This window comes from Xiphias gladius, chromosome 14, assembly GCF_016859285.1.
Source record: "Xiphias gladius isolate SHS-SW01 ecotype Sanya breed wild chromosome 14, ASM1685928v1, whole genome shotgun sequence".
NCBI classification, from domain to species: Eukaryota; Metazoa; Chordata; class Actinopteri; order Istiophoriformes; family Xiphiidae; genus Xiphias; species Xiphias gladius.
Genome location: NC_053413.1, coordinates 10709330 through 10736267, shown reverse-complemented (window position 1 = coordinate 10736267; position 26938 = coordinate 10709330). Strand labels below are relative to the sequence as shown.

The following is a 26938-nucleotide window of genomic DNA, read 5'->3' as shown; positions in this document are numbered from 1 at the left end:
GTGGAGTTGTTTCAGCTGCTTTGTTTGTTTAATACGTCTCCACGCTGTTCAAAGTCTATCTTCAATTCCCCTGATGCAGGGGAGACAGTTGTGTTGTATTGAATTATCATCCATTTTGGTGTACACAAGATTATAGACGTTTATGTGTAGTTGCAAAAGCTGATGTTGACTGTTCAAATAATCTTAGTACCAGCATTAGATAATGTACCCAGAACTGGACAGGGCTTTGAAAATGTGCATTGCAGCCCTCACAAATAAAAGATGCAGTGGGAATGCATTTGTCTCTCCTGCCACTTTTGTTAGACGAACACACTCGGTTAACTGAAAGAGGCTTTCATAAAGTATTTGCTCCTAAAACTTGTTGATTAGCCAATCAAACTTTATTTGTATAGCACCTTTCGTACAGGTTAGTGCAATTGAAAGAGCTTTACAGATGACTGACAAGCTGATAGTAAGATAGTTCAAATGCAAACAGTAAAACGATTTTAGGCTAATGAACATGAGGATAAAAAAAGTGAAAAAGTAATTTAAAAAGATAAATAATAACTTAAATAAATAAAATCAAATAAAACAATGACAAAATAAAATCGATGACAGAATAAAAGATGTTCTGTTAAGTAATTGAATCAGCTCTATATTTAGCTGAGTACAACTACACTCTGGTTTTATTTCCTTTGCCCATGAGTATAATCGCATTAACATAACCAGAGTATGCTCTTTACACAAGCTCTGTACATGATCACACTTTTGATGCTCATGTAAATTTGAGCGGCAATTCCTTGCTTTATCTTCTCTGTAACATGAGACAAGAACAGGTGCACAAGTGTATATTCATATTACAATTTCCATTCCCTCTGTTGCCTTTAGTGAACCAAGGCAAGGGCAATATTTAAAATGTAACCTCTATAGGCACTTTTATCTTTGCATTTAGCTTCGTAACCATTACTGGCCTATTGTGAACATCAGGGTCTCATAGATCCTTGCCAGTTGAGAAGCTAATTAGCTGCAGCTAAAGAAGGAAGTTTTGTCCCCACTTGCTAATTCAGAAGCGTGATAAACTGATAAATGATATCACTGTGCCATTAAGTGTTCATTTCATTGTCAGCATGCCCACCAAATGAAGGCACACAGACCGTAACTTTATACATAGTGAGGAAGAATCATGATTTAGCCAGAAAGACATAGTGGACTGGTGCCGGAGATGTGAACGCACCTCAGATTTGCAGCCCAGACGCCGTAGTCCTGAGATATTTTTTGGATATTTTTGATTGTTCACATATCAGGCTTCTTGAAAAATTAGTCCTTGTGCTGGAATCAAATGATTTTTTCTTTTTATTCATTACAGTGGATATTTAGTGAAAAGCCTACTTAAGTGCAGGCCTAACAAATACCTCTCTCTCATCACGATTCTTTATATTGTTTACGCTAAACTCTTCCCAACAATTTGTCTGTGTTCATGTGTTATGCGACGCTTCCGCCGTTCCTCTATGTTGCCAATAAAGATTTTTGTCAAGAGTTCCACGTTGGGCTAATGTCTGAACCTACAGCCATTTGTCTCTGGCTCTACCACGAGACATACTGTGCTGAAATGTTTACCCCGGCTACTTATAACAATTAGCCTCCATGTCGTCCTCTGGAAAAGTGTCCTGCCCATTGTGATTTTTCACTTTTCACCCGCTTGGATGCAGGTGTGGTCCTCTGTCTTATGTTTATGCTGCTCGGGGTGATGCTTGACGCCAGACATCGACACCACTTCCAAACAATGGGCTGTTGGTCTGCTCGCCTCTCCTCAGCAGGTTAATCATTAGGAGCATTAGCTAGGGTGAATGGGGCTGTAATATGTCTTACAAACTGCTTTGAGGCCCCAGTCTAAACTCTCTTCTTCTCACTCTTCCCTTTGCTCTTACTTTCTCTTGGCCCCCCCTTGCAGACTGTGTGCTATATGGTGATTATATTACGTTAAGAGGAAAGGGCCATGAAAATGCCACTAATTTTTTTTATTAATGTGATGCAGGGTGAATGTTTTTTCATGTGGGATGCAAATAAAGGAAAGGCAGTCCTAGTATCATAGTAGTATAATCCATGAAGTCCTTGTATGGTGCTTCCCCATTACTACAAATTTAAGTCGGATTATAGATCGTAGCAGCTGTAATGGAATCTGCACATTTGGGATGTTAGGTGAATTACAAGTATGAGAGGCCTAAAAATGGTCAAGAGAGAGAGAAATAAATGTAATACCTAACAATGGAAGCATGACTCTAGCAGAATACCCTGTAGAACATGGCAGGAATGCGCGCTATGGCTAAACATCCCTGTTTCTCACCCTGTGATCAGAGGGGTGCTGGCCACGCAAGGAGACAAGCTCAACATCGCCCACTTAACCAGGAGAATGTGCTTGTTTGAAAACAGCATTCCTCTCTGAGTGCTCTTATGGGAGAGTTTCTACATACACACGCATACCATCCTGAACCCTGTATGTCTGTTTCTCCCAGATTCACTCCTCTCCGTTTTCTCCGATCACCACTATTCCTGATGGTTGATTGGTCACCCCTTATCTCTGACTGAATAAACTGAGAGAGGTGTTCTCTCCTCCAACTGTCTTAAGACCACCTAGATTGCTATATCTGCAGTGGTATGTTGGAGCTTTCGGCAGTTTATACATCTTCTACAGGAGTAGTTCCCTCAGTCCTAGCTTCTCAAATATATCCTTTTAATTATTAGAGAACATCTAATCTGTGATGTTAAACTGCTGTACCTCTCCATAAGGAGTGAGCACTTAACAGGACTAACCCCACCGACAACAATACATATTCTGATGCCAGATTATGTGACACAGTATCTTAGATGTAGAGAATTCGAAAGTAATGATATGAAGCCAGTCACCTTTTATTTACAAAACAGCAATTACCCATCAATATACTTATACACAAACTGCTCTGGTAAATAAAAAAATCTACACAATATGCTTACGTATGAAGTCATGTTTTAAAATAGTGTACTGCAATGCGGTAGGTGACAATGTAATGTATCCTTAATTCTCCTCCTAATGGTGTTTTTTTTTCTTTTTTCTTTTTTTTTCCTCTGCAGAGAGAATCATAGACAGCATTTTAACTGCTGCGAAAAATTACGGACTTGGAGAGGAGCTGGACAGGTAATTACCGCTACTCACACAAATCAACAGGAAGTCCTGTTTGATCTGTTTATCATCTCTTAATATTACTAATCTCTGACCCTCCTGCCCTCCAGTCTCAGCTGTAAAAGATGCGTCATCGTGGGCAACGGGGGCATCCTGTCCAACAAGTCTTTGGGCTCCCGTATAGATGACTACGATGTTGTAGTGAGGTGAGACCACTCCTTCAAGACACTGATCATGACTTAATGAAACTTTAAGTGCATAGTCTGTAGTAGGTTAGGTATAAATGACACCATCTTAGATCATTTAATTGCTGTATCATGGATCTTATGGGCTCTTTGAAGCATGAATTCCACTCACTATGACATTTTTTGTGCTGGCAGGTTGAATGAGGCACCAGTAAGTGGTTATGGCAGAGATGTAGGGACCAAAACCACCATGAGGATTACCTATCCAGAGGGAGCTATCCAGAAGCCTGAAAACTATGAAAAAGACTCTCTTTTTGTTTTTTCTGCTTTCAAACCACTGGATTTCAAGTGGCTCAGACAGATGGTTTTCAAGGAGAAACTGGTGAGGATGTATTTAAATCATCGTTAAGGAATGAAAGTGAAAATCAACATATTTAACACGCACACACACACACACACACACACACACACACCCTAAATAATAACAGGATGACGACTCACAGCAGAGAAATCTGAGACACTTTGAGTGGGTGTTCAAATATAAGAGTCCAAAATGAGAAAAGTGTCTGCTGCACAACAAAAGTAGGCTCCAGAAACACTTAAAGTAGAATTTGTACCTCTCTGGGTGTCTAAATGGGTCTGAATATCTGAGTTATGTGGGTTTTTTTTTTTTTGAAGAACATAGCAGTCTAATCTATTATCACATTCTGTACATTGCTTTCTGTGGAAATGTAAGCCATTGTATTATAAGAGGAAAACATGAATCTTTACTTTATAGTGTGGGTGTTTTAGATGGTTTAAATGCTTAACGCAGAAAGGAGAGTTGAGAAAAACCAATGGCTATGACACAAATAATTTTTTCTTCTGTCTCTGCCTAAAGAGTTATTTTTCTTCATGCTAAAATGCCATTTTCCCCTAAATTATGCTGCTCTCCTGTTAACCTGTTGTCTCACATGTTTGGATGTTGCCGCGCTAATAACTACAAATTAATTAATAACAAATCTTTTGGGTGTCCTTTCGAAACATTATGATGGCACAGTTAAATGATGGGCTGTGAACTGGCCTCTTACTCACAAGGGCCAGACTAAATGACAGAACAGGCTCTCCTTTATCTCTTAAGGTATTATAGAAAGCATTCATTTTTAAAGGCCTCTGTGTCCCCTACATTATAACCTTTGTCACTACAAAAAAAGCTCTCCTAAGCACTTTCATTCAGCTCTTCTTGAACTGTCTCTAGTATCGTTGTGAGATTCTTTTGAGTCCATTCAACTGCAGGACAATGGGAGTACTTAGTAAAAGCTCAGCATAGTTCCATTTAAAAAAAGGTAGTGGTATATAAAGGACCATACCGTTGATTCCTTTACATGTTTTAGCCTCAGGAATCGTAAAATAACATTAAAAAGGTAAGGTGTAGGAAATGGGCTAGACCTTGCATAAGCAGCTGGACAATCCATACGGGTATGTTCTACACAGGCAGAATAGCTGAACACCCTTTTACTATTTTTGGTGCAGGATGCTTCTGTCTCATCGAGCTACCCAGAAATCAGGAAACCTACTTTATTTTCCACCACAGCAGTGTGACTTTCAGGGACCAGGGGACATTTGTCAAATAACAAGAGTCATGGGTGACAAAACTGGGATAGAAAATAAAGAGGAAAGGACGATACATTTATAGTATGGGATGGAGACGGCATAGAATGGCAAGCTGAAACTAAGTAATGGCGTGACATTGGATTAAAAAAGGAGAGAATAGAGGAAAGATAGATGGAAAGGATAAGTAAGTTAAATAGGATAAAGGGATAATAGCTGGGGAAAAGAAAATGAGCAGTGGAAGGTAACTGTAAAGTGAAATGGTGGAAAATAGTTTGCTTGGCTGGCTGATGGCCCCTTCAGCCTTTGATAGGGCCCAGATTTTTCTAGTGTCAGAGGGAGAGGACAGTAGAAATGGTTGCCTGGGATAATTGATCTGGCCCCTGGCATCTGACTCAGCCCTCTTTGATCTGCTGAGGAAGGAAGAATGTTTCCCATGGGTTAAAAATCAGGGAACAAAAAGAAAAAATCATCAGTGTCTTTAGGTCCTAGCCTTGATGATAATATGGAGAAGAAGAAAACTGACAGATGTGCAAAGACCCGTGTTTGACCTCGGGATAGTCTTTAGTCTTTACCCTGTTTTATACATTTGAGTAGTTGATTTACTATCATATAAATACTGTATATCACCATACGTAAATGTTTCCTGGACGATTCCACTTTACTGGCAGACTGGGGTCACTGGAATTAGTTTTTGGCATTGAAGATAAACAATCAGTGTCAGCGATGTTATATATAAACAGAACAGTAACATATCATACAAAAGATGTAGTGTATAGACTTAGATTCCAAGAAGACCCAAAAGCAATGTAAGCCTTGATAGTGAGGTTTCGGGCTCATTGGCGCCCGCTATTGCGCCATTAGACTTGGTGGTGTTAGGTGTTATGAGAGTAAGTTGGTGTGTCTAGAAGGTTTTCGACCCACTATACGTCGCCCTCTTTGCTTTTCTTTGACAGTATGTGTATTTTAAATCACCTTGATTTAAATAATGTACTGTAGCATTTATGGGCTCATTTAAATGCTTGTTACTATACACATCACACTCATTATCATTTTGAGTCAAGCTTATTGAAAATGGTCACTTTAGGCAAACAAAGATACCATTCATTTGTTTTCTCATCAAAATGAGAATATCTTAACATACAGTTAGCTACCTTGTGTTTCCAGAGGAACAATATCTGTTTACTAGTGGTTTTTAAGTCTTAGCAAAAACATGAAAGGAGCTGAGGTCCTGTTAAAAGACTGCCATCCTAACTTCATTGTATCTGACTCACACCCACATTAGACTAATGCATTGGACAAAGAAACATGAAGAGGTGCTTATGTGTGTATCTACATGGGTCTTCTGTCAACTAAGGGACACATTTCCAGAAACAGTAACTCATAAATATTTTTTCTTTTTTTCTTTCTTTTCACTTATTACCAGACAACTGGTATCTAAAATAATAAAATGCAACTGTCAGAGAAATTTGGTTCAGAGAGTGGTACTGCACACTAGAGGATATGCAGCAGGAAATTCTCCCCAATCGGCAGCAAGCTTCCCTCTCTTTGCTCTATCCATTTAGTCCAAACCCACAGCGAGATGTAATGTAACTATGGACAGCTGTCCTTTGGGAGCTTTTACATCTGTTGGTCGAGCAGGGGATTTCTTTGTGTAACCTGCAGACTCACTGCTGGAAGGGATGCAAAACCTTTTCACTCTCCATCTGCGGTTATGAAAGCGAGTGTCTTTCTTCCTCTTCTTCTTTAAAAGGTTAGTGGGTGGTACACAGTTGTAGTGCAGCCGTGACTCATCTAGCCGGTGGCCAGCGTGCTTGACTATCCTGCACTATTGTAGCTTTTCAAATGCCTACAGCGCAGTCTTGGATGGGTGAACAGAATACAATTTAGTAAGGCAGTTTCCCAGTCTGTTATTTTGTGTTTTGTACACTCTCACAAACGCACGCATGCACGCACGGGAAAGGGCACAGGCACACACACAACCTCCCACTCACTCACACATGCACAGTTATAAACTTCAGAGCAAAATCCAGACCAAGTCTAGATCCTGATCAGATCTTCACCTTGTAGACAGTTCTCTCTCTGAATGTGTCTCGCAGTTTAGGTCAGTGTAGTCTTACAGTATTGCAGCATCACAAGGCTTCCGACTTCCTTAATCCCTCATTACCGCAGGTATATGTGATAATTACTCAACTTTGTCACTCCGCTTGAAAGTCTGACCCCACATATGCAGCAGCGTGGTTGATTGCCCGGTTACATGCTGTTTACAACAGTGCTCAAACATGATTTCCACGGTTGTTGATATTTCCTTTTTTCCTCTGTGTCTAGTTTCGATTTTTGCCCTCATACACAGCACGCACTCACGGTTCATGCACACACAGCCGCAGTTGTTTGTATATGCAGGGATATTTTCAAACAGAGCCAGTGAAGGATATACAGCCGGTGGTAAACACGGGGTTCAAAGGTGGAGTGTCGGTGTTCTATCTCTCGTTTGTTTACAGGAACTTTCCCTGCCTCTTTACAGGCCAGAAAGATAAATGATGGATGGAGACAATTTGATAAAGAGAGTACTTCTCCTTTAGTAAAAATACAACCAGGGGTTCTTATTTAGAAGTATCAAAATAGTGTAGTTCAGCCAATATTTTAAAAACATTGCACATCTTATCTGCCAGAAATCAAGTGTGCGAGGAATTACTAAAATAGCCTGTTGCTTCATATTACCAACAAATTTCCAAATGAACTCCCTCCAGCTGGAATATTGTTAGCAAGCATTCCTATTGTTACACTCTGTGTAACGCCTGGGTTTTTCTGTTGAGCCAGAAAAGTTTATTGTAACTCTATCACTGAGAACGCACTGAGAGACAGAAATAACAGCTATATGGCTCTTTTTTTTAAGCCCAAACATCTGTGCAGAAGCCCGAAGTATCATGCATACATGTATTCATAAACATTTACATACTTGTAAACATGGATTCTGAACATGAACCAAGTGACTAACATAGTGTCCGGATGTCACTGATTACCATGAGTGTTGCATTTCAAAAATGAGTCACCTACCTAGCCTACAATGATTAACACTCAGACTTGCACACTGGGTTCCTTTAGTAGTATGTTGTCATTCAATGGATGTTGGGTAATTGAGTATTTATGCCAGTTTAAGGAGGAATTTGACATGTCAAAATAGGTCAAAAGGAAGACTAGTTTGTTTTTTAGTCAGATACCAGCAGGTCTTGCAGGCAGCGATAGCCATGTGATCTTCCAAGATGTCACCTGTTAGTGGCCAGAGGCCACGCTGCACATACAAGTCTTCAGAGTCAATGTACTTGTTTTGTCACCGTTTTCACGTTTGCCGTCATGGGAGTGTGGAGACAAGGTTTTCACACAGTGGATAACCTCAGAGGAAAAGAAAAAACCACTGTGACCTCAATGAGGGCAGAGGTCATGGTATGCGTCAAGAAAAGCAAAGGCAAATTGGTGAATGCTTCAGATTCCTGGCATGCAAAAGTGAATAAAATAACCAAAGCTGTCCAGATTTTTACTTCTGTGGATCTAAGAAACCTTAATCCCCCTACTGTGCACCTCACCATTTACCACTTAGTGTGGAAAACCTCTCTCCCTTTCAAACATTCTTTCTGAAATGGTTCCTCTTCAGTGGAGCACTTATGTGGTGAGACACTGCAACTTGTAAACTCAAAGGTCCAACATGTACACAGTGCTAACGACCTCCAGACGACCTTAATTGCGATTGTTGGCAGTTTGGCGGCTGCCGTTTTGTTTCTAAATTGCTTTAAATCTACCCTCCGGAATCCAGTCCACCTCGTTTGAGTCGTCCTCTCCATAAACATAAAACACAACCACGTCCTCGCACAGCAGTTTACGGGACCGAAGAGCCCAGATAGAGCCAAATTGTGTGACAGCTGCCTATCAAGAAAGGAAGGGCATGTGTCATTCCAGCCATATTATGAGATTATTGTGGACAACACTCAAGAATAGGTCAAAACTTTGAAACCAGACATGTACTGTATCTTGTGAAAAGATGGTCTAGCTTTACTGTGTTTGTTTACACTGAAGGGCTTTAAAGCCACCTGTAGTAACCAAGCAGATGTGAAACATTTTGTCCTTCCCTTTCCCCTCCTATTACACTCCCATCAGTGCTCCACATTTCTACACATTTCACTCAGTCCCTTGGGAGCTATAAACTGAGCTGTCTGCTTCATTCAACACAGAGAAACATTTTATTTTAAAGGTGAGTTAAGTTTCATTGGCTTGTGCTTGAAGCCACACTGAAACCAAACCACACTGAAAACTATAAACACAAGGCTTTCAGCCAAGCTGTTTCTTATTTGGGTATTTTCACATTTGTGGAGTGAAGTGCAGCTGAGGTGTATTTTTAGTTTCATGCAAATGGAAAAGGATTAATGTCATCATGTTTATGCCCAGTATTATTTAAGTACTTCACCATCACTAGCCCATACTTGGTTTTCTAATATTTTTATTTGTTTTTTACATCATCTTTATTGTGCCTAGAAGGGCAATCTAAGATAGTGAATTTCACATTTTTTGAATGTTGTACATTTTCCCTTTTACCACTCCCTTTGTCATTGTTAAGAGCCATGTCTGTCTGTCAGTCCGTATCACTTTTTCCATATGTTTGATTCGTCACCTCTTTTGGCTTACAGTAGCTCCTCTCCTCACCCTCTGACATTGTCTTCCCCTAATCCTGTGCTTCAAGATCCTTTGGTGTTGGTTTGTACATCTAGGATTTTCCTACAGCAGTTAAATTACAAGACAAATACACTTAGCCTTTGCAAATCTTCTGGTGTAGTCAACAATACTGACATGAAGAGACAGTGTTATGGTATAAGTCTACTCAGAAATACATTAACGGTACCTCCTTAAGTTCCCAGCCACAGAAAAATCTTTAATAATACATTTTACACATTTTACTTTTCACCGGCTTCAGTATTGCCTCTTTCAGACTCACTGGTGCTGAAGATCTGTTCACCCGTCACGTTCATGTACAAGCACAGGTATACAACCCAACTTCTCCAGCTTGTTGTTGTGTGTGGGAAACCATGTTTACCTCAGTTATTACTGTAGCACATTCCTCCTAGCCACTCTGATATTGAGTATATGTGCTATTAATTGTACACATTTGGCTTCCATTACACTTTAAAGTGCACTCAAGTAAGAGTTTGCCCATGTCACTTTGGCCTACATGCTTTGGTCAGGCTCCGTTAAATGTCTAAATGGGAAGCAAGGGACTCTGATTGTTGTTTTCGTGTGCTGTGTCATTCATCAGAACTATTTTTCCTCCTCATTGACTCGTAATCTCAGAAGCACTGCCAATAATTGTCAGCATCCTTACAATACCAGGCTCTTATTAAGGGTGCCTCTGATATTATGGCAACAGATTCATCACCAGTACAACTCTTAACCCCCAATTGGTACAGTGTACTCGACATGTGTAATGTGAAGATTACTCTTGTGGGCCAGAAGATTCTGAAAAGTATGAATTTCCAGCTTGGCACAAATAAATGCTCAGCACCTACAGTTAGAATCATGATAACGCCAATAGAATGAATTAAGTATAAGAATATGTTGTCGTAATAACAAATAATGTCTTTGCTTCAAGAAGTATTTACGTGGCTCAGATGCATGTAACTTTGTTTATTCAGGGAACCTGAGTACTTGTAAAAAAAATCATGATGCCCATTAAGAAGTAAAAGGTTGTCAACCTCTGATAGCCGATAAGTGCATTTCCATCCACCTGTTTCTTGTAAGATTATTCTTTGCGTTTTTGCCCTTTATTGTACAGTTAATAGTGAACAGGCATGCGAAAAAGGTCCCCAGTTGGCATTGAACCACAGACATTAGTTATGTGGCATTACATCATCTCATTGCACCCTCTTCTTCTGCAATGATTTAATGGCACCCAACTGGCGAAGTAGTGCCACCAACTGTTTTTCTGGATGTAGATGAAAATGTGCATGAAGTTTTACATTTTCATTGCCAATTATTTGGAAATAAGTTTCAATTTTGTACTAAATTTGGATGGAAACTTTACTAATGTAAACACAGTTGGAATTGTCAGGCCCTACTTAACCTTCTTCTGACTGAGTGATGTCAACCTCTACCATCTATCTCCTCACATTGCAAGTAATTTGTTTCTAAGTTCAAGGTTGTTTTAACAGGTGCTTTATTGGAACACACAGCCTTGTTCACACACTTAAATCTAATAATCTAGACCAATTTAACCATAAAGCTTTCGCAGGAGAAGGGAAACAGCCATTTCCTTTCTGACCACAGCCCAGCAACAGTCTTAATGAGCCCAGCTACACATTTCTGTTCACCTTTTTGAGCATTTGTGTGTCAGGACTTGGTGAGTAAGTGGTGTAGGACCACTCTGCAGCTTCCTGTTCTGTCTGTGTTCAAATGCTACTGGCGCAGCACAGTTTCCCTTGACAAGCCAATACAAACTCACACAGAGGTTAGCGGTCAGTCCACAGTGGAAGTCACATCCTGTTCCCTGGAGGTTATTTGAAAGAGCTTTGAGTACTGCTGCTGCAGTGTCCACCACTGATAGTGCAGTGATTTTCAGCAGTTATTTTTGGTCTTGCCTTTAACCTTCATTTAACCAGATAAGGCTTGACCTATTATTAAAATTCCCCTTCTATCACAGTCACATATTTTAATATTCATATCCAGTAGCTACCCACAAACACAGTCTTCATTGCTGTCATTTTACAGCTCCTCTGGGGTAGTTTGAGAGCTAAATGCACTGTCTAAGGAGGTTTGAGTGTTATCATTAACTTACTCAGACCATGCTAACTGCTGGAGGTTTGAGCGGGAGACCTTTTTATTGTAAGCAACGTTCCACATTCCTAAACTCATAACAGCAACTGCCACCCCCTCCAACCCAGTAGACCTGAATCCTTACTTACTAATTGCTCTTACATTTGTCAAAGCCACCTGTACTTGTCTGAATATCTTCAAAGAGATCCCCACCCCATGATATTTATGTCTATGTACATGTCAGGTCATAGCTGTGTAAAGCGAGGGGTGTGTGTTGTGTGTCATTAGCTTCTCCTTCCTAGAATAAAGAAAAAAATGCATCACTCTCTTTATTCTGCATACACAGACGTGCACACATCCAAACAGTGCTGCTAAATAGATTCCTGGCAAACACAAGCTGTGTTGACAGGAGAGATGAGCTGCTGTTCCTGTTGCAGCTTGCCGAAGGCACAGAGATGGGCCCATGTTCAAAAAGAGCCGCCACTGTTTAAGCCACAAAGCCAGCCGACTTGTTGCTACTGCCTCTGCCAACACGCACACACACACACACACACACACACTAGCGCATGCACACACACGAATTGCTGTATCAAAAGCAGCCGGGCGGGTGCTTGGCTATTTGAACAGGTGATTCCCATTTACATCTGCTGACCCTATTGGCTTCATGCCTTTTAGGATGTTACTCTGTCAGGCAAGTCAATCACGCACTGCTAGTTCATTGCACTGTCATTTAGTTTATTATTTAAAGTAATGCTGCAAAGGGGACTGATTTATAAGAGGTGTAATTTAGATTAGATATTGTTAAGAATCAGAATTGGGTAACCATTTGCATAATCATTAGACTCTAAAATTTTGAAGGGTACCTTTTTGTGAGTTTGTGTCTTAGTATCTTACTACTCAGTGGATGTTCTGGTATAACAGTTGAGCAAGTGCATTTCATAAGAGTTACATAATTTTATTCAGGTGGTGCTGTAGGCTTGTCTGAAAGGTTGCTGTAGCGACTGTTGAGGATTGCTTTGTGTAAAAAGACCTGAGGTCTTGCCGAACACCCTCAGGTCAAGGTGTGATTTGAACCATTTCCTGTCAAGTGCCATATTTAACCTTGGATGTTGGCTTGCAAAACCATTTTGGGGTTTGTGTTATCCCAACTGCATGTCTAATAACAAATCAGTGTTGCCTTTACTGCCATTTTTCTCCAATTAAAGTAATTTAATTCAGTAATATACTAATATTTAATCTTAAAGCAAACTCTTCCATCAAGCCTAACCATTAATGCCATGTGCAACTTTTGTTCTCTGTAACAATCAAGAAGCAGTAATTTCTGATAAGGAAGTCAGAGAGAAACCTTATCAGGACATGTTAGGGGAAAATGGAAAAGATCAACCCAGCAAAGGAAAGGAAAATCCTGCTCCTGAGTCAGTGTGTGTGTAAACATGAACTTCTTAAAAGTTCGTCCCCAGCATCATCACCCTAATCGTCACCTTTATCTATCATTTTTCTCTCACTTGTCTGGTTCAAAGTCACAAGGACAAGAGCTTGTAAAACAAAAACAGTAATTTTTAATTTTGTTTAAATAAAAGTAAAACAGAATGAAAATGAGTTTGTACCTGCCTGTACCTGACACTGAAAAATGTTAAAATGCGTTTCAAGTGTGAATTTGTGTATATGAAATATTTTGCTCCCACAACCATTTTCCCTACAACCAATGGAACTTGGAAAAGAATGACTGAAAAGCAGCACCTTCCAAGCACTTTGGGTTGGCTGAACCCCCTCACCTACTGCTAGGCTCTACTCCTACCAGGGGTCATAATTACTGATGTCCTTCGAGCCCCTCACCATGACTTCATCCGTTAAATCCCTAAAAGCCATTTCCCTAATCAGTGCTAGTAGGGGTCTGGCTTCAGGTTGGCTTCTGTGTTTTATGTCAGAGTTGTAGAGGATAATCTCACTTTGATGTTGGGTTGGTAAATCGCAGTTTGCTGTCCACAGTGGAGGTATCATCATGTGAATGTCAGTTTTGTGTTTTGTGTACATGACTCTGAATTTGGAGAGAAAAAAACAGTCCAGCATTTATGACTAATGTATAATATTCTGTTTTTTGCTTCCTACTACCCTTCCTTTTGTCTGTTTCCTCAGAGGGGTACAGAGGGTTTTTGGAAGTCGGTGGCTCACTATGTGCCTCGGGAGCCGACCGAGATGAGAATCCTGAACCCTTACTTCATCCAGGAGGCTGCCTTCCAGTTCATTGGCCTGCCCTTCAACAATGGCCTCATGGGCAAAGGGGTAAGACACGTGAAGGCACACGCGCACGCACACACACACACACACACACACACACACACACACACACACACACACACACAGTGTCAGGATTTTCCATAGCTCCAGCATTGTATGCACGCTTATAGTTTTGTACTGAGAATATCCTTACAATTTTGCACTGATAAGCATGTGCTTTTGTCAGCTTCTTGGAAATTTGTTCGGCAAATTTTCATGGAATCCTGTATAAGGAATCAGGGAACAAAGAAGCAATGGCAAGAGTTATCTCTTTTTAAGAGATATTAGAGAGTACAATCAATGTATGATAAAATCGTCAAAAATGGCACACACTTGCATTTGGATTGGCTTTTTGAACTGAAAAACTGAAAAATCTGGATGCAGGATGAATCAATTCAGACTTGGGCTGCACCAAACAAGTATTTTGATAAGTGATTACTGTAATATTCTACACACACAGTACTACTTCGCTGAAGTCAAGGTTAGATGGCAACAGATCTGTGCCCTGCTTTGCACAATAGTTTTTTGTTTTTTTTTAATAATTGGTGGCACATAAAATACAAATGTTTCTGGAGTAATTTAAGGCTGTTTGCCTTACTTTTATTAGTTATCTTTGTTACTCATGTTCAGGAGTTTTGAATAGGGAACAGCTTTACTAAAGATATGGGTTTCCAATCTACCTTTTGTTAAAATATTAGGTTTCCTTGGAGATGTACAGTGAATGGGAGAGTGGTCTCTGACTTTTGGACCCAACTGTATATGATATACTCTTCAGTTGTATTTTACTCTAGTTAGTTTGTACTTAAATCTTGGTTTTGAAGGCTTTCTTGGAGGTTCTTTACCTCAGAACGGCAGCGTACCTCCACCATTTTTACAATATAAAGAAGGAGAAAGAAAGTAAGAGGAAATAAACAATTTCTAATTGTTGACATTGCCAAGCTGCTAGGGACCTGCTGTAACCGTGGTTCAGTTGAAAAACAGTGCTTGGTGTTTTAATTCAATGTTAGAAGTTGATGTATGTGCTTTGCTCATGAATCATGTTTATCTGGACCCAAGACTGCTGTATCAGGCCTTGACCAGAGACCAGAGATCAGAGAACATTTGGTTAGAGAAATAAAGTGAACAAATTTTACTTGGTGGCCACCAACCAGGGTACAGAGCAGATGAATATAAACTAAACACAATACAGCATTTGAACTTAAATACTGGTGTGTATGTGTATATGGCTGCGTATAAACATACTGTTTGTGTGATCTGTTGGTAGGTAGAGAGGGAATATTGTTAGAGAAATGAGGAGTGTATCACCGTAGCTCTGCCCTCTGGGGCCAGCAGAACACCCCTGCATGAACTCCCCTCTGCAACATGTGTTCAACATGTGGACATCTGGCCTGTGTGTGTGTGTGTGTGTGTGTGTGTGTGTGTGTGTGTGTGTGTGTGTGTGTGTGTGTGTGTGTGTGTGTGTGTGTGTGAGAGAGAGAGAGAGACGGAGTGCGTGGTCATTTGTGTTGCATCGGAGTGTTTGCAGTGCTGTCTCATACAATACAAGCTACAAAGTTGTATGATTTGGCACAATCTTTCCCTAGAACACTTTCCTGTCTCTCTTCTGACTATCAGAGTTTATGTTTATGTATGTGAAAATTAATGAGGAGGTCTATTTGTTAAACGAGTGTTTATATAGAGTGTGTACGTGAGTGTGTGTAAATTAATTTGTATTAGAACACGCAGTAGGGGGTTGGCAAGCTGCTAGTTCAGCTCCACCTACCCTGAGGGCTGCAAATCAGGGTAATGGTTTAAATGGGGCCTCCCTACACTCTTTCTTCTGGACCCGCTTTTTTTTTTTTTCTTTTTCCAACACACACACACACATAATTTTTCCTCTCTCCTTGTTCTGCAACATCCACACACACAATCACACACACACAGCCCCTATACCCCCCAGATCTTTGGCAGCCCAGGGCAGATAGGAAGCACAGTTCAACCCCGTAGATCACTGTGTCGTAGCAGGGGTCTTCAGGGGTCGTGTCTTAAAGGTAATAGTTAATCACCAAGTGCTCAAAGTCAGTTAGCAGCAGTGGAACAGAACAAAGACAGAGGCATAAAGGAGGAATGGAAGCAGATACATGAGAAGGAGTGGACATCTGTCTCTGAACTAGTGTTTCAGAACTGGCTGGAAGTGATAATACTGCACATGTTTTTAGTCTATATTAATCCCTGTGTTATTAAAAATACATTTTTAGTGACAAATGCTCCTGGTACATGTTTTTGCTGTAATGATCTGACAGCCCGTGTCTCTGCTTTTACTACAGAACATTCCAACTTTAGGAACAGTTGCTATAACGATGGCACTGCATAACTGTGATGAGGTGGCGGTGGCAGGATTCGGCTACGACATGAACACTCCCCACGCACCTCTGCACTACTATGAGACTGTCAAGATGTCTGCCATAAAAGAGGTGAGTGTTTGAACATCTGAAAAGAGCACTTATTTCACTATAAACTTATCAAATAGCCAAGCTGCTCTTAAATTGTCAGATTTTTAAATGAAATCTGGTGTGACGCTCTGTCGATGCTAATGGGAACAATATATTCTGGCTGCTCCCTACCCTCTCTGGCCACTGAAGAATAAGTGAAGAAACAAATAACTCTAAACTTTGATGAGGAGGGACCACCGGTCCTGCGGAGGTTGAGGGGGAGTTGAAAGGGCTTACAGCCAAAATACATTCACTACAAAGAATTCACTATTTGGGCTGATGGTACCATTAGTCCAAGAATTGTGGACTAATATTACATCCAAAGATGTTTCAGTACTTGGAACATTCCTATTCGGTAACTCTGGAGATTCCTGCTGTGCTATCTGCGTAGTCACACCATTTGTGTATAAATGAGGCATGTAGTGTTAATAATACAATAAACATTTGAACTTCTGCTCTATCCTTCTGCCTTAAAAGTGCATAAGACATTGGGAGGAAAAAGTATTAAAAAGTTAAACTGAAACAAATATAAAAAATCTGAGTCATATCCCATTTAATAAAAACTTAAACTGTTAACGCACCTTAAAACTCTAATAAAGCTAAACTGAATGTGATTATAAGAGAAAAAATAAATTAAGAGTGCAAAACATTTAAGAAATTAAAAGTGTACTGACCCTGCATTGAAGTGTCACTAGTCTTTCATCAGTCACTGTAGCAATGTGCCTACTGATAGTGTGTGGTTTGAACAATCATTTTGTAAACGCCCTCATGACAGATCGCTCTCCTCTCCATCAGTCAAGTCTTCCTCTCTGTGTTTACACTGAAACCCAGTGGAATCAAAGATGTCACCCATGTGCTGACGGGTATAAACCATGAGCTCAGTATGATGATAACCTTTGTCTAAACTCCCAGTGAACCTTTGGCATTTATTATCATCATCTTCATCAACATTGTCATCATCAGCCACACATGGCTAATTAATGGGAACACTTCTGGCTTTATTGTTTGGAACACTTTAACCACTGCCAGTCCCTGGAGTTGTTTGATTTTCTGAAAACACACGGCCACTGAGCTGTGAAATCATCCACATATTATTCCCCTGCTTTGGAGAAAGAGCTTGTTTCCTATCTAGGGGGATTCCGTTAAAGCTCCACAGAAATCCCGTAGCCAGACAAGATACAGAAAAAATTGATAATAAAATGTCACGCACATCACATCAGTCAGCGTGGTGCTGCTGAGCTCACCTGCATCAGTATCTGATACGCGCCGCTTTTATCTGATCCTCAGTTCTGTTATTGCAGAGCCAATCAAGGTTAGAATCTATTTAGTTAAAGCTGCTATTATCAATATTTGTTATATTAAAAATTGATCAAACGGCTTCTTGTATGTGAAAGGGGTCACTTGTAGTCATTTATTGTTGTCATTCTTCAACACCTCTGCTAACATCACTCTTCAGTCCTTGACTTTTAAGTTATATTTAACAGCATTCAATTGTTGAAATTGTGTAAAACACTTTCCCTGGCCTGCCCACCTTTTTTTTTTTCCCTCATAAAAAAAAAAAAAATTGGTCAATTTTTAAATCGTGACATGATTTTTGACTTCAAAAAATGGGTTTCTGTTGGACTTTAAACATTGCAGCCCTGTTTTCAATTCTAATTTCCAATAAAACTGCCGATCTCATTGTTCCTTGTGGCCTTGATGTGACCCATCACACAGTGGTAGGAGGTTTGACTCAGACAGGCCCAGAGACGTAGGAGAGTCTTAAACTGAGTCTGAGTCTTGCAGGCCCCAGCCTACCTTTCCATTTTTTTTTTTCCCAACCTATTCCCTCCTGTATGTTCCTGCCCTCCACCCTTTGCCTCCTTCATTTGCTCTCTGGTTGTTTCTTCATCCCAAAGTACCGCACAGGAACTAACAGCTCTGGTTACATGTCGGCCCACTGGTCTGAATCCTCATAGAAGAAGCAGGGAGGAAAACTGACCCAGCTGGGCTTTAAATATATAAATACACACATGTACACCCACACGTATAGATACCTGGAATGTGAAAATCCCAAACTAACACACAGCCTTGTGGCTCAGTGCATATAACAATGCTTTTGTTATTGCTGCTGTTGAATATGATCCGTGTAGTTGTCTTCCTACTTCAGCTTTGATGTTGCATGATTCTGATTTTGTTTTTTTCTCTTCTTCTCTTGCAGTCATGGACACACAACATATCCAAGGAGAAGGAGTTCCTCCGCAAGCTGGTGAAGGCCAACGTCATCACAGACCTGACCAACGGTATCTGAGTTTACAACTCACCCACAGTCTCCCTCTATTTTTCCCAAAGGACTACAAAACAGGAAGCAGGAAAATCGATCAACCCATGGAGAGAGAGCCCTTAGAATCCAGGTGGCCTGCACACCTGTCGGGGGTTTTTATATCAAAGGATATTATTTAAAAAAAAAAAAAAAAAGATACAGGAGGGTTTCCATGGAGAGATGCACACATGTGCCTTCTGAACCAAAGACTCCTGCTGATTGAAGCGGGGGTGGCGAGGGGACCTGGGGAGGACTGAATCTGCCTGGTTCCTGTCTCATCATTAGACAGTTGCAGAAAAGCTCCGCTGGCCCCACGTTTCAAAGTTTACCACTTCAAACCCCGGAGTACCACATGATTTAATAGTAAAAGCAGAGGTCACATGTTGACATGCAGATGTCAGGGGTTTAGCTTGACTTACTGGCTAACTTGATGAAGGGACAGAAGAGAAAGGAATGAAAAGAGGACTGTCACAGAGATTGTGCGGGGATGGGTTGAGTATTAGCAGTGCCAAACGTACCTCGTACAGGGGAGAGGTCGCCCTCCTCTCCTTTTGCTGCCTGAATGTATTCACTTTCCTCAGTGTAAATATCAAAGATTTTTACTGTGCTTTTTAACAGGCTGCAGCAGCCCCCACACCCCCACCCTTCACCTGCCATTTGTCCATTCATTCATTCACTTTTTTACTATCTGTCCAGGGTCCAAAATTAACACTTACCAGATTACAGCATATAAATATGTGAGGGTCACCTGCGACACAGACTTGTGTCAATTTTAGACACTAACATTAGTGTTTAATTCATCTACCGACTTCTGTTTTTGAGGTTTTCTCTGTAAAGTCTGTAGAAGAATTTCTATCAGTGACACAATAACCAGGTGCTTGTTAATCTGGCTCTACACAGAGTGGTTGTGTGTGTTTTCTGATGTCTGGATGGTTAGTTATCCCCATGTGGCTGCTCACATCAGGTGAGAGGCCACCAAAAAGAAAAAAATAAAGACTAATACAGATAAATTACTTCAGAGTGTTCAATTAAAACTCTAAATTTCCTGGTTTTAATGATGATTTTAGCTTTTAAGCTTCTCTACACTACAATCCATTGAAAGCATGCATTAGGACACTTATGTTAAATTTTGATCAATCAAAACTATTTTTGACTCTTATTTTCTTAAATTAACCAGGTCTGGCAGGTGAGCCCTGAAGTAAAATTCAGACACTGCATCTTTCCTTCTCCTCTTTGTCTGTTTGCAAATCCTTCTTCCTCTCGTTTCATTCATGTCTCAGTACTGTCTTCATCGCTTCATCCGCTGTGAGCCTTCAAGCCGCAGTGGTGATATACAGCACTGTAACGTGTCCTGTCCTGGTCAAGGAGACCAGAGACTGTATGTCGGATCCCTTCCCCAACCTCCTGTTGCTGCAGACTTTCTTGTTCTTCAGTAAATGGTGAAATCTCAGACTGTAGAATATAAATATATATATTTTTGTTTTTAGGTTAATTTTAGTAATTTATTTTGTTACACAGTCCCAATGTTTTGGTCACAGGCAGGCCTGCTTTCCATTGTATTTGTTAAGAGAGAACACAAAAGTTTGAATTTGTGTTTCAATTTCACCGCCGTGTGCTTCCTCTTAGACTGCATCTTTAAATTTCATGGCAGAAGCAGTGTTGTGATTGAATCCACTGATGAATCTGTTTTTTAATTGGCTTAGTGTTAAATGTCAGCAGCTCTTTATTTCTCTGTCATGCAGCGTACATTAACATAATTTCTTAAAATATCTTAAAATTTCTGAGGTGATAATTGCCAAGATCGTAAATTAGCATCACATGTGCTGATCAGAACCTTTGCACTCTGCAGATGAAGGTTTTGCCACACGCTTTTCAGTATTTATATACTGCATTAACATACAACAGAAAGTGTTCAGTATTACACAATCAAACATTTTGCTTTTTCTTTTTCTTCCTTCCCTCAAAAAAATTGTCAGAATGTCAAAATGTCACATGTTTGCTCATCATTTTATCATATGTATGCAAAAATCAGCTTTATATAGTGATGGTGCATTTTAAAAACTTTTTTTTTTTTTTGGTTAAACTTCTGATTATTCCTTGGAAGTGCTCATTTACTGTATATTGTAGTCATAGAGGTTCACTTCCAATACTCTCAATCAGTAAGCTGCTGTTTATACATCTGTTACATTGCTCCATCACATGTTCCTTTTCTTGATTAAGTTTCCCAAAGCACTGCTGGGATCGTCCAGCCACATGTCCAGCCCAGTCCCTTCAGAACAGTTCCACTGGGTTTGAAGGAATGGATCCTTATTTTGGGAAACTAGGCCCTGTTTGGGACTTTTTTAATTGTTTTTTTTCCTGAGAGCTAGCGCACAGGGAACAGCTGACCATTGCAGTATCACGAGGCGCTCTCAGTGCCTTACACCTCATCACCTGGAAACTGTAGCGGGGAGCTTGACGCAGGAAAGTAACTGCAGCCGATTCAGTATGTAGGATCAGTTCCAGGTCAGGACAGGTCACTCCTCATGTGTCATTTGGGACCAGTCCATTTCGTATCTGTACTGTATGTACATTATATACAGTCTAGGGGGGACTTAAAGCCCCATACTGGCGGTCTTGTATTATTTAGCCCATAAACTACATATTCACCGGAGGGGAGGCAGGAACCAGTGTTTTCAGAAGTTGATCCATACTAATGACTTAAACTCGGGATATCTCGACCTCTGCTGCTCCAGTTTTTTTTAAAATCTGTCTCTTGTACGTCCCCCAGCTTTATGGAGGTGCAATGCTAAATCACTGGTGCACCACATTAATGCTTGAATGTTAGAACATCCTTGAATGCGCCAGCAAGGAGAGTTTGAAAATGGTCCCTACTGACTGCCACAGCATCATATCATGATAACTTGGACATAAAATAAAGGCAATTGTCACAGATGATGTATCACAAACGAGGTAGATTTGAGGGTAGACTTTTTTATAGCGTACTGAATCATTGGAAACCAGTGGTAGCTTGGACGGCAGATCTAAAATCTTCAGAGTATGTAGTGGAAAATGGATATCAATAATGTAAAACGTGTGCAATGTGTGCTCAGCGGGCTAAAAGACGCCAAGCCAACAGTATGGTCCTTAAAGCTTTGAGACTAAGCAGATCCAGAGAAGAAGTGAGCCCTTTTTTTTGTCTTTTTTTTTGTTTTTCTTTCTTACAGTGGGTTTAAACTTTTACAAAAGCTAGAGGAGCTCAAATGGATCGCCTCTTCTAATAACCTCCTCATAATAAAGCAGAATGTATTAGCTCATCATATTTATAAACCTTTTGATTGTTTTTTTTTTTTTTTTCACCACCTTTCACCATCATCATTTGGAGGTCAAAGTGATCAAAAGTATTACTGTTTGTTTTTATATACATATATATATAGAGAGAGATATATATATATATACACGTGTGTGTGTGTGTGTGTGTATATATATCTCTCTATATATATAGATATATATAGATATATAGATATATATAAATGGCTTTCTGCAACTCAATAAATAAGTTTGTAATGGATATTTGCCTGTGCATGTTTGCATCTTTTGATTCTGTGGAGCAACTGGAAATATTTTTCCCCAACAGCTCAACGGGGATTTTTTTTTTTTTTTTTTTTTCTGTATTTGTCTTGTTGTATAAACATATTTCTGTACACTGTGAATTTTCAGTATATATAGTAAATATTTTTGATGTATTTAGTCTACTTTTATTTATCTCAACTTAAAGGCATTACTTTTCGTCCTTGCTTGTGTCATAATGTGACAGCAGGTGGCCGGAAGATCTTTGCAGATGATCTCAAAGCACAGTGTGGCCTTCAGTGCGACAGTCCTGGGAGCTTATAGTGGAGGGTGCCTCGTGCTATGCAGCGTACATCAGCTATTCTACAGTCTGTGTAACACTTTCAGAGGTCAAAAGATGCAGGAAGCTAACAGTAAAGACGAAGGAGGGATGGAGCGGAGGAGCGTGGAAAAGGGGATTTCCTCTGCTGCTCTGTACTCTGTATCTCCTACCTGCAGAGCCAGAGGAAATAATTTTTCAATCCTCCATCCACCAGACTTCCTCCCTAATGTACTCTCCTTTTCTCTTGTGTGTTTATGTCTGTCCCCACACGGTGTCCGTCTCTGACTCACTTTTTTCTCCTCACCCGCTCCTTTTCTCTCCTTTCCTCACTTTCTCGATTTTGTTTTCTGTTCCCATCTCTGTGCCGTGTATTTCCTTTCTCTTCACCTGTTCAACTCTGAGGTGGATCTTGTTTCATAGCTGTAGCCTTGAGGGACCCATTCAAAACCTGTTGCACACACAGACACTAAGCACACAGACTATTCAGCTGCTGCCGTGAAACTCTCACTCACTTTGACACACCGCGACATCGCCATTACCCAGAGGAGCGTTGCTGGGAACGATCAGGACCAGGCCTTCCAGCTGTGGGCTGCTGTAAGTCACTGCTGGTGTAAAGTGAAAGAGGACAAGACGCTGAGGGCCCCTACAGTGCCGATGGACCCTCCATTCTTGCTGTTAATGGGGTGCCAGAAATTTTTTGGCCCTCACAAGTCACGCCTCACTGGTCAACAAAACCACTGAGCGCTGGCTACTCTGACTCGACAGATTTCCTGACCTCCAAAGGGTTGGATCGAACCCCTCCAGCAGGAGGATATTTGCCACCAGGGATCTCCCCCCTCAAGGCAGCTGGCCGGCTGGAGGCGGTCGTTCCTGTTTGTCCAGCAGACAGGGGTATGAGCATGCCTGCACCTCTTCAGCTGACAGGCCTTTTATTCTCTGCGACAGGTTCCCCGCCCCACCTCCTCTCAGTGGTGTTGGAACGGAGAGGCCACGACCTCCGGGCCTGAAATTTAAACTCCTCGTAAAAAGAGTTGGAATGAGGAGAGAAAACACGCATTCAGACACCCATTTTTTTCTGTGTTTACTTAATGCTGGGTCAGCTGTGATGAGGGAAAACAACATTCCCTTCTCCACACTGCGTCCCACATTCTTTCAGTTCACCTTTGTGTGTGGATGGGACACGCCTACAGGGCTGTCATGTACCTGTATCACTAGAGGGAACTGAATGTTTGTTTCTTCTTGTCCTGTCAGCCTCTGAAATAGTAGTGTGCAACGATCATTTCTGGATCATTAGTGATTATCAACACAGATCATTTTAGAATGACACAAAACGTTTCACAGATATCATTGAATTGTTACAAGACAGCAAATCCCCATGTTCGATGTTTGAGGGTTTCTCTGTCCTCCTTCGATGGAGTGCCTAAGTGCCCAGGGGCACGAAGCAAGTCAGAAACATCTAAGTTTGAACACATGTCAAAAACACCTTGCATGAGCAAGGTGTTGCTAAATGCAGGTAACTGTTTTCTATGAAGAAAAAAGAAATAAAAAATGCTGCATTTATCATAGCTGACTGGCTTAAGTCCCAAACACCAGAAATTTATTTGACAAAATAGTATCACCACAAGGTCCACTGAGTAGTTGTTCAGGAGTTTTCAGTCTGCGTGGTCATGAAACTGTAACTTCAGATTTCCCACTTTTTTGAAATATGTTACAAGGAATTTCTGTCCAAGTTGTTAAAAGTTGAGGTTCAAATTCATTCTTGATCTTGGAAGTGGCTGTTCTGGAGCTATTAGTTATAATACATGATCTCCATCAGTGGATGAAGTTTGCCCCAAAAGGACCCTGTGGTGAGATTGTTTTGTCAGCTGCTTCCAAGATCAAGAATGAATTTTAAATCTCAATTTTTAAATCATCATGGATGAGAAATTTGAAGTTCTACAATTCCATGAAAGCTGGGCAAACTCAATTTGCCTATGAAGACCATGTGATATGATCAAAAGCTCCAGACCAGCTTCTAAACCTCCTGACCCTTTGGTGAGACTGGTCCGTCAGTCAGCGTGTCCACTACTTTGGTCGAGACTGGAGTATTTAAAAATATTTTAAATGGATTCCCATGATATTTTTTTGCCGACATTCATGGTTCCTGGAGGGTGAAATCTAATGAGTTTAGCAAACCACTGACTTGTCCTCTTCATCATTAGGTCAAAAATTTAACTGGTTCAACACTATGGTTAATGCCTCAATAGCTGGAAAAGCAATGATATCTCCACCAGCCGGAGTTGTTCTTAGTTTTAAGTGCTAATTAGCAAACGTTAGCATACTAACATGATAAACTAGTAGTGACCATGGTAAACATTATACCTGCTAAACATTGTTTCTGAGAGCATGTTAGCATGCTGCTATTAGCATTTATCTTAAAGCAATGTGCCTAATTACAGCCTCAAAGAACTGCTAGCTTGGCTGTAAACTCTTACCATTGTTGCTTTAATAAATAACTTAAATGATGAATTGATTATCAAAGTAGTTGCTGTTTAATTTTTGATTATTTTTCTTATCATTTCAGCTATAATTCCTTGAGATAAAACTGAGGCCAGAGTGACGCTCTGATGTTTCACCACTGCTTACTTCTGTCGCTCCCACGTTGTGTACTCTGGTCATTCATTCATCCACATAACGCCTCTAATCAAGCCATATGCTGACGCTTTGCTTTATGATCTGTTTGTATCAGCAACAGTGATACAACAAACCTGGAGTTTTGAATTGCTTTAGTGAAGCTTACTCGCCCTCTTCCCCGTCCGGTGCTGAACTTGGATGGACTCATGACTCGTGCCGAGATCGGCACCCTATATCCATGGGAACCACTTTTACACATCCCAAAGGGAGAGCAGTACTTTTTGGAGAACAGACAGACGATTTTTACCAAATTAAAACGAATGATAAAAATAAAAAAATCTCTTGTTAAAAAATGTTCTCCTTAATAAATTCAGTCTTATATTCTGTCAAAGAGAAAACAGCCATCATGTGGCCTGCCAGAGACGAAACCTGTGTGTGTGTGCGCGCGTGCGTGTGCTTGCGCGTGTGTGCGTGCGCTGAAGATATATGTGTGCTGTGCTTGCATGGGGTTTAACTGTGGGTGTACAAACAGTGTCATGCTGCAAATCCTTTTCACAAAGCCAAACAACTTCATCGCCATCACTCACTGTGATGGATAACGTAGACACACTTCTGAAAAGCACACACACTTTTTAAATTTGTGGTGCCCTCTGCTGAAACTCTGCCACCCACCTGTTGACTTATAATTTACACAGTGATCCATTTTAATGAAGGCATTTTTCATTCTGGAGGTTATCTCATCTTTTTAAGAGGAGCACTTGCATTATTTTTGCAACAGACTTAGTTTGATATGTGTGATAATTTTTCAAGTGTGTTTTAAGGTGTAAAAACAGTCCCTGTGTTTTAGGTAATATTTGGAAAAGGAAGTTTTCTGACGCTTATTTTGCCATTATTTACTCATCTGCGTCATAAATATAAAATTTTTATGATCCTAGCAGATCGGCCTTCCCTCTTGTTGTAATGGAGCTCATCCTTATTATCTGACGATACATTCCTGCATGTCATGCACCTCAGCTGTGTGCATTGTTGCCTTGTTGCTCGCTACTATAAATAGCACTGTGGCAGAGACCAGGATCCTCCCTGCATTTGTCTCTGCCTCGGCGCAGAGAGTGGGCCTAGAGAAGAAAGCTAAGGAGCTGTTTACCCAGCCTTTATGCACAGCAGGCCTCAGTGTTTGCCCTGCAGGGAGTGCCTCAGCTGGAGGGCCTTTCCATGCGTCGGAGGGTTCTTGAGTGGGGTGGCAGGACGGAACTGGACAGTACTGCAAGTTGGAGGGTGGGGAAGGTCCAGGAGCTCCACCGGCAGGAGGTGTGTGGTTTATGGTGCAGTGAGTTGGGGTATGTGGTGTGTCCATCCTTCAGGCTTGTGACAGCAGGTGACACCGTCTGCCGAAGAGGCCAAGACAGGGCCGACAGAGCAAAGACATGAAGCAGGGTGGCAAACATGCATGCGTATGTGTGTACAGAATAAAGGCCTACAGGTGCGGGTATTCGGTCATGCACGTGTGCATGGAAGGATTACTTAAGTGGCCTACTGGGCAAAGGCCCAGAGAGCCAAGCGGTCAGGAGGCCCTGGGCCAGAGCCTCTGTTTGAAGTGACTATTGACATTTCTTGTTGGAAAGTCAATCAATCGAAAACAAAGGGATGCGAAAAGACCACAAACAACTACAAGGAGATACAGAAGAACTTCAAAGACTC

General features: G+C 40.8%; 1 protein-coding gene across 11 annotated transcripts in view; it reads left to right on the top strand.

The window, feature by feature from the left end:
* The window catches only part of st3gal3b (ST3 beta-galactoside alpha-2,3-sialyltransferase 3b), a 48088-nt gene extending 25705 nt beyond the window's left edge, over positions 1 to 22383 (top strand). For all 11 annotated transcript variants that reach the window (XM_040143169.1, XM_040143171.1, XM_040143170.1 and 8 more), the window contains 6 exons: positions 3088 to 3151; positions 3247 to 3342; positions 3517 to 3703; positions 13843 to 13989; positions 16290 to 16436; positions 18655 to 22383. In XM_040143169.1, coding sequence (XP_039999103.1) covers positions 3088 to 3151; positions 3247 to 3342; positions 3517 to 3703; positions 13843 to 13989; positions 16290 to 16436; positions 18655 to 18744 — 731 coding nt within the window. In that variant the 3' untranslated portion in view covers positions 18745 to 22383. The remainder of the gene's footprint in view (positions 1 to 3087; positions 3152 to 3246; positions 3343 to 3516; positions 3704 to 13842; positions 13990 to 16289; positions 16437 to 18654) is intronic.
* The last annotated feature ends 4555 nt before the right edge of the window (positions 22384 to 26938 follow it).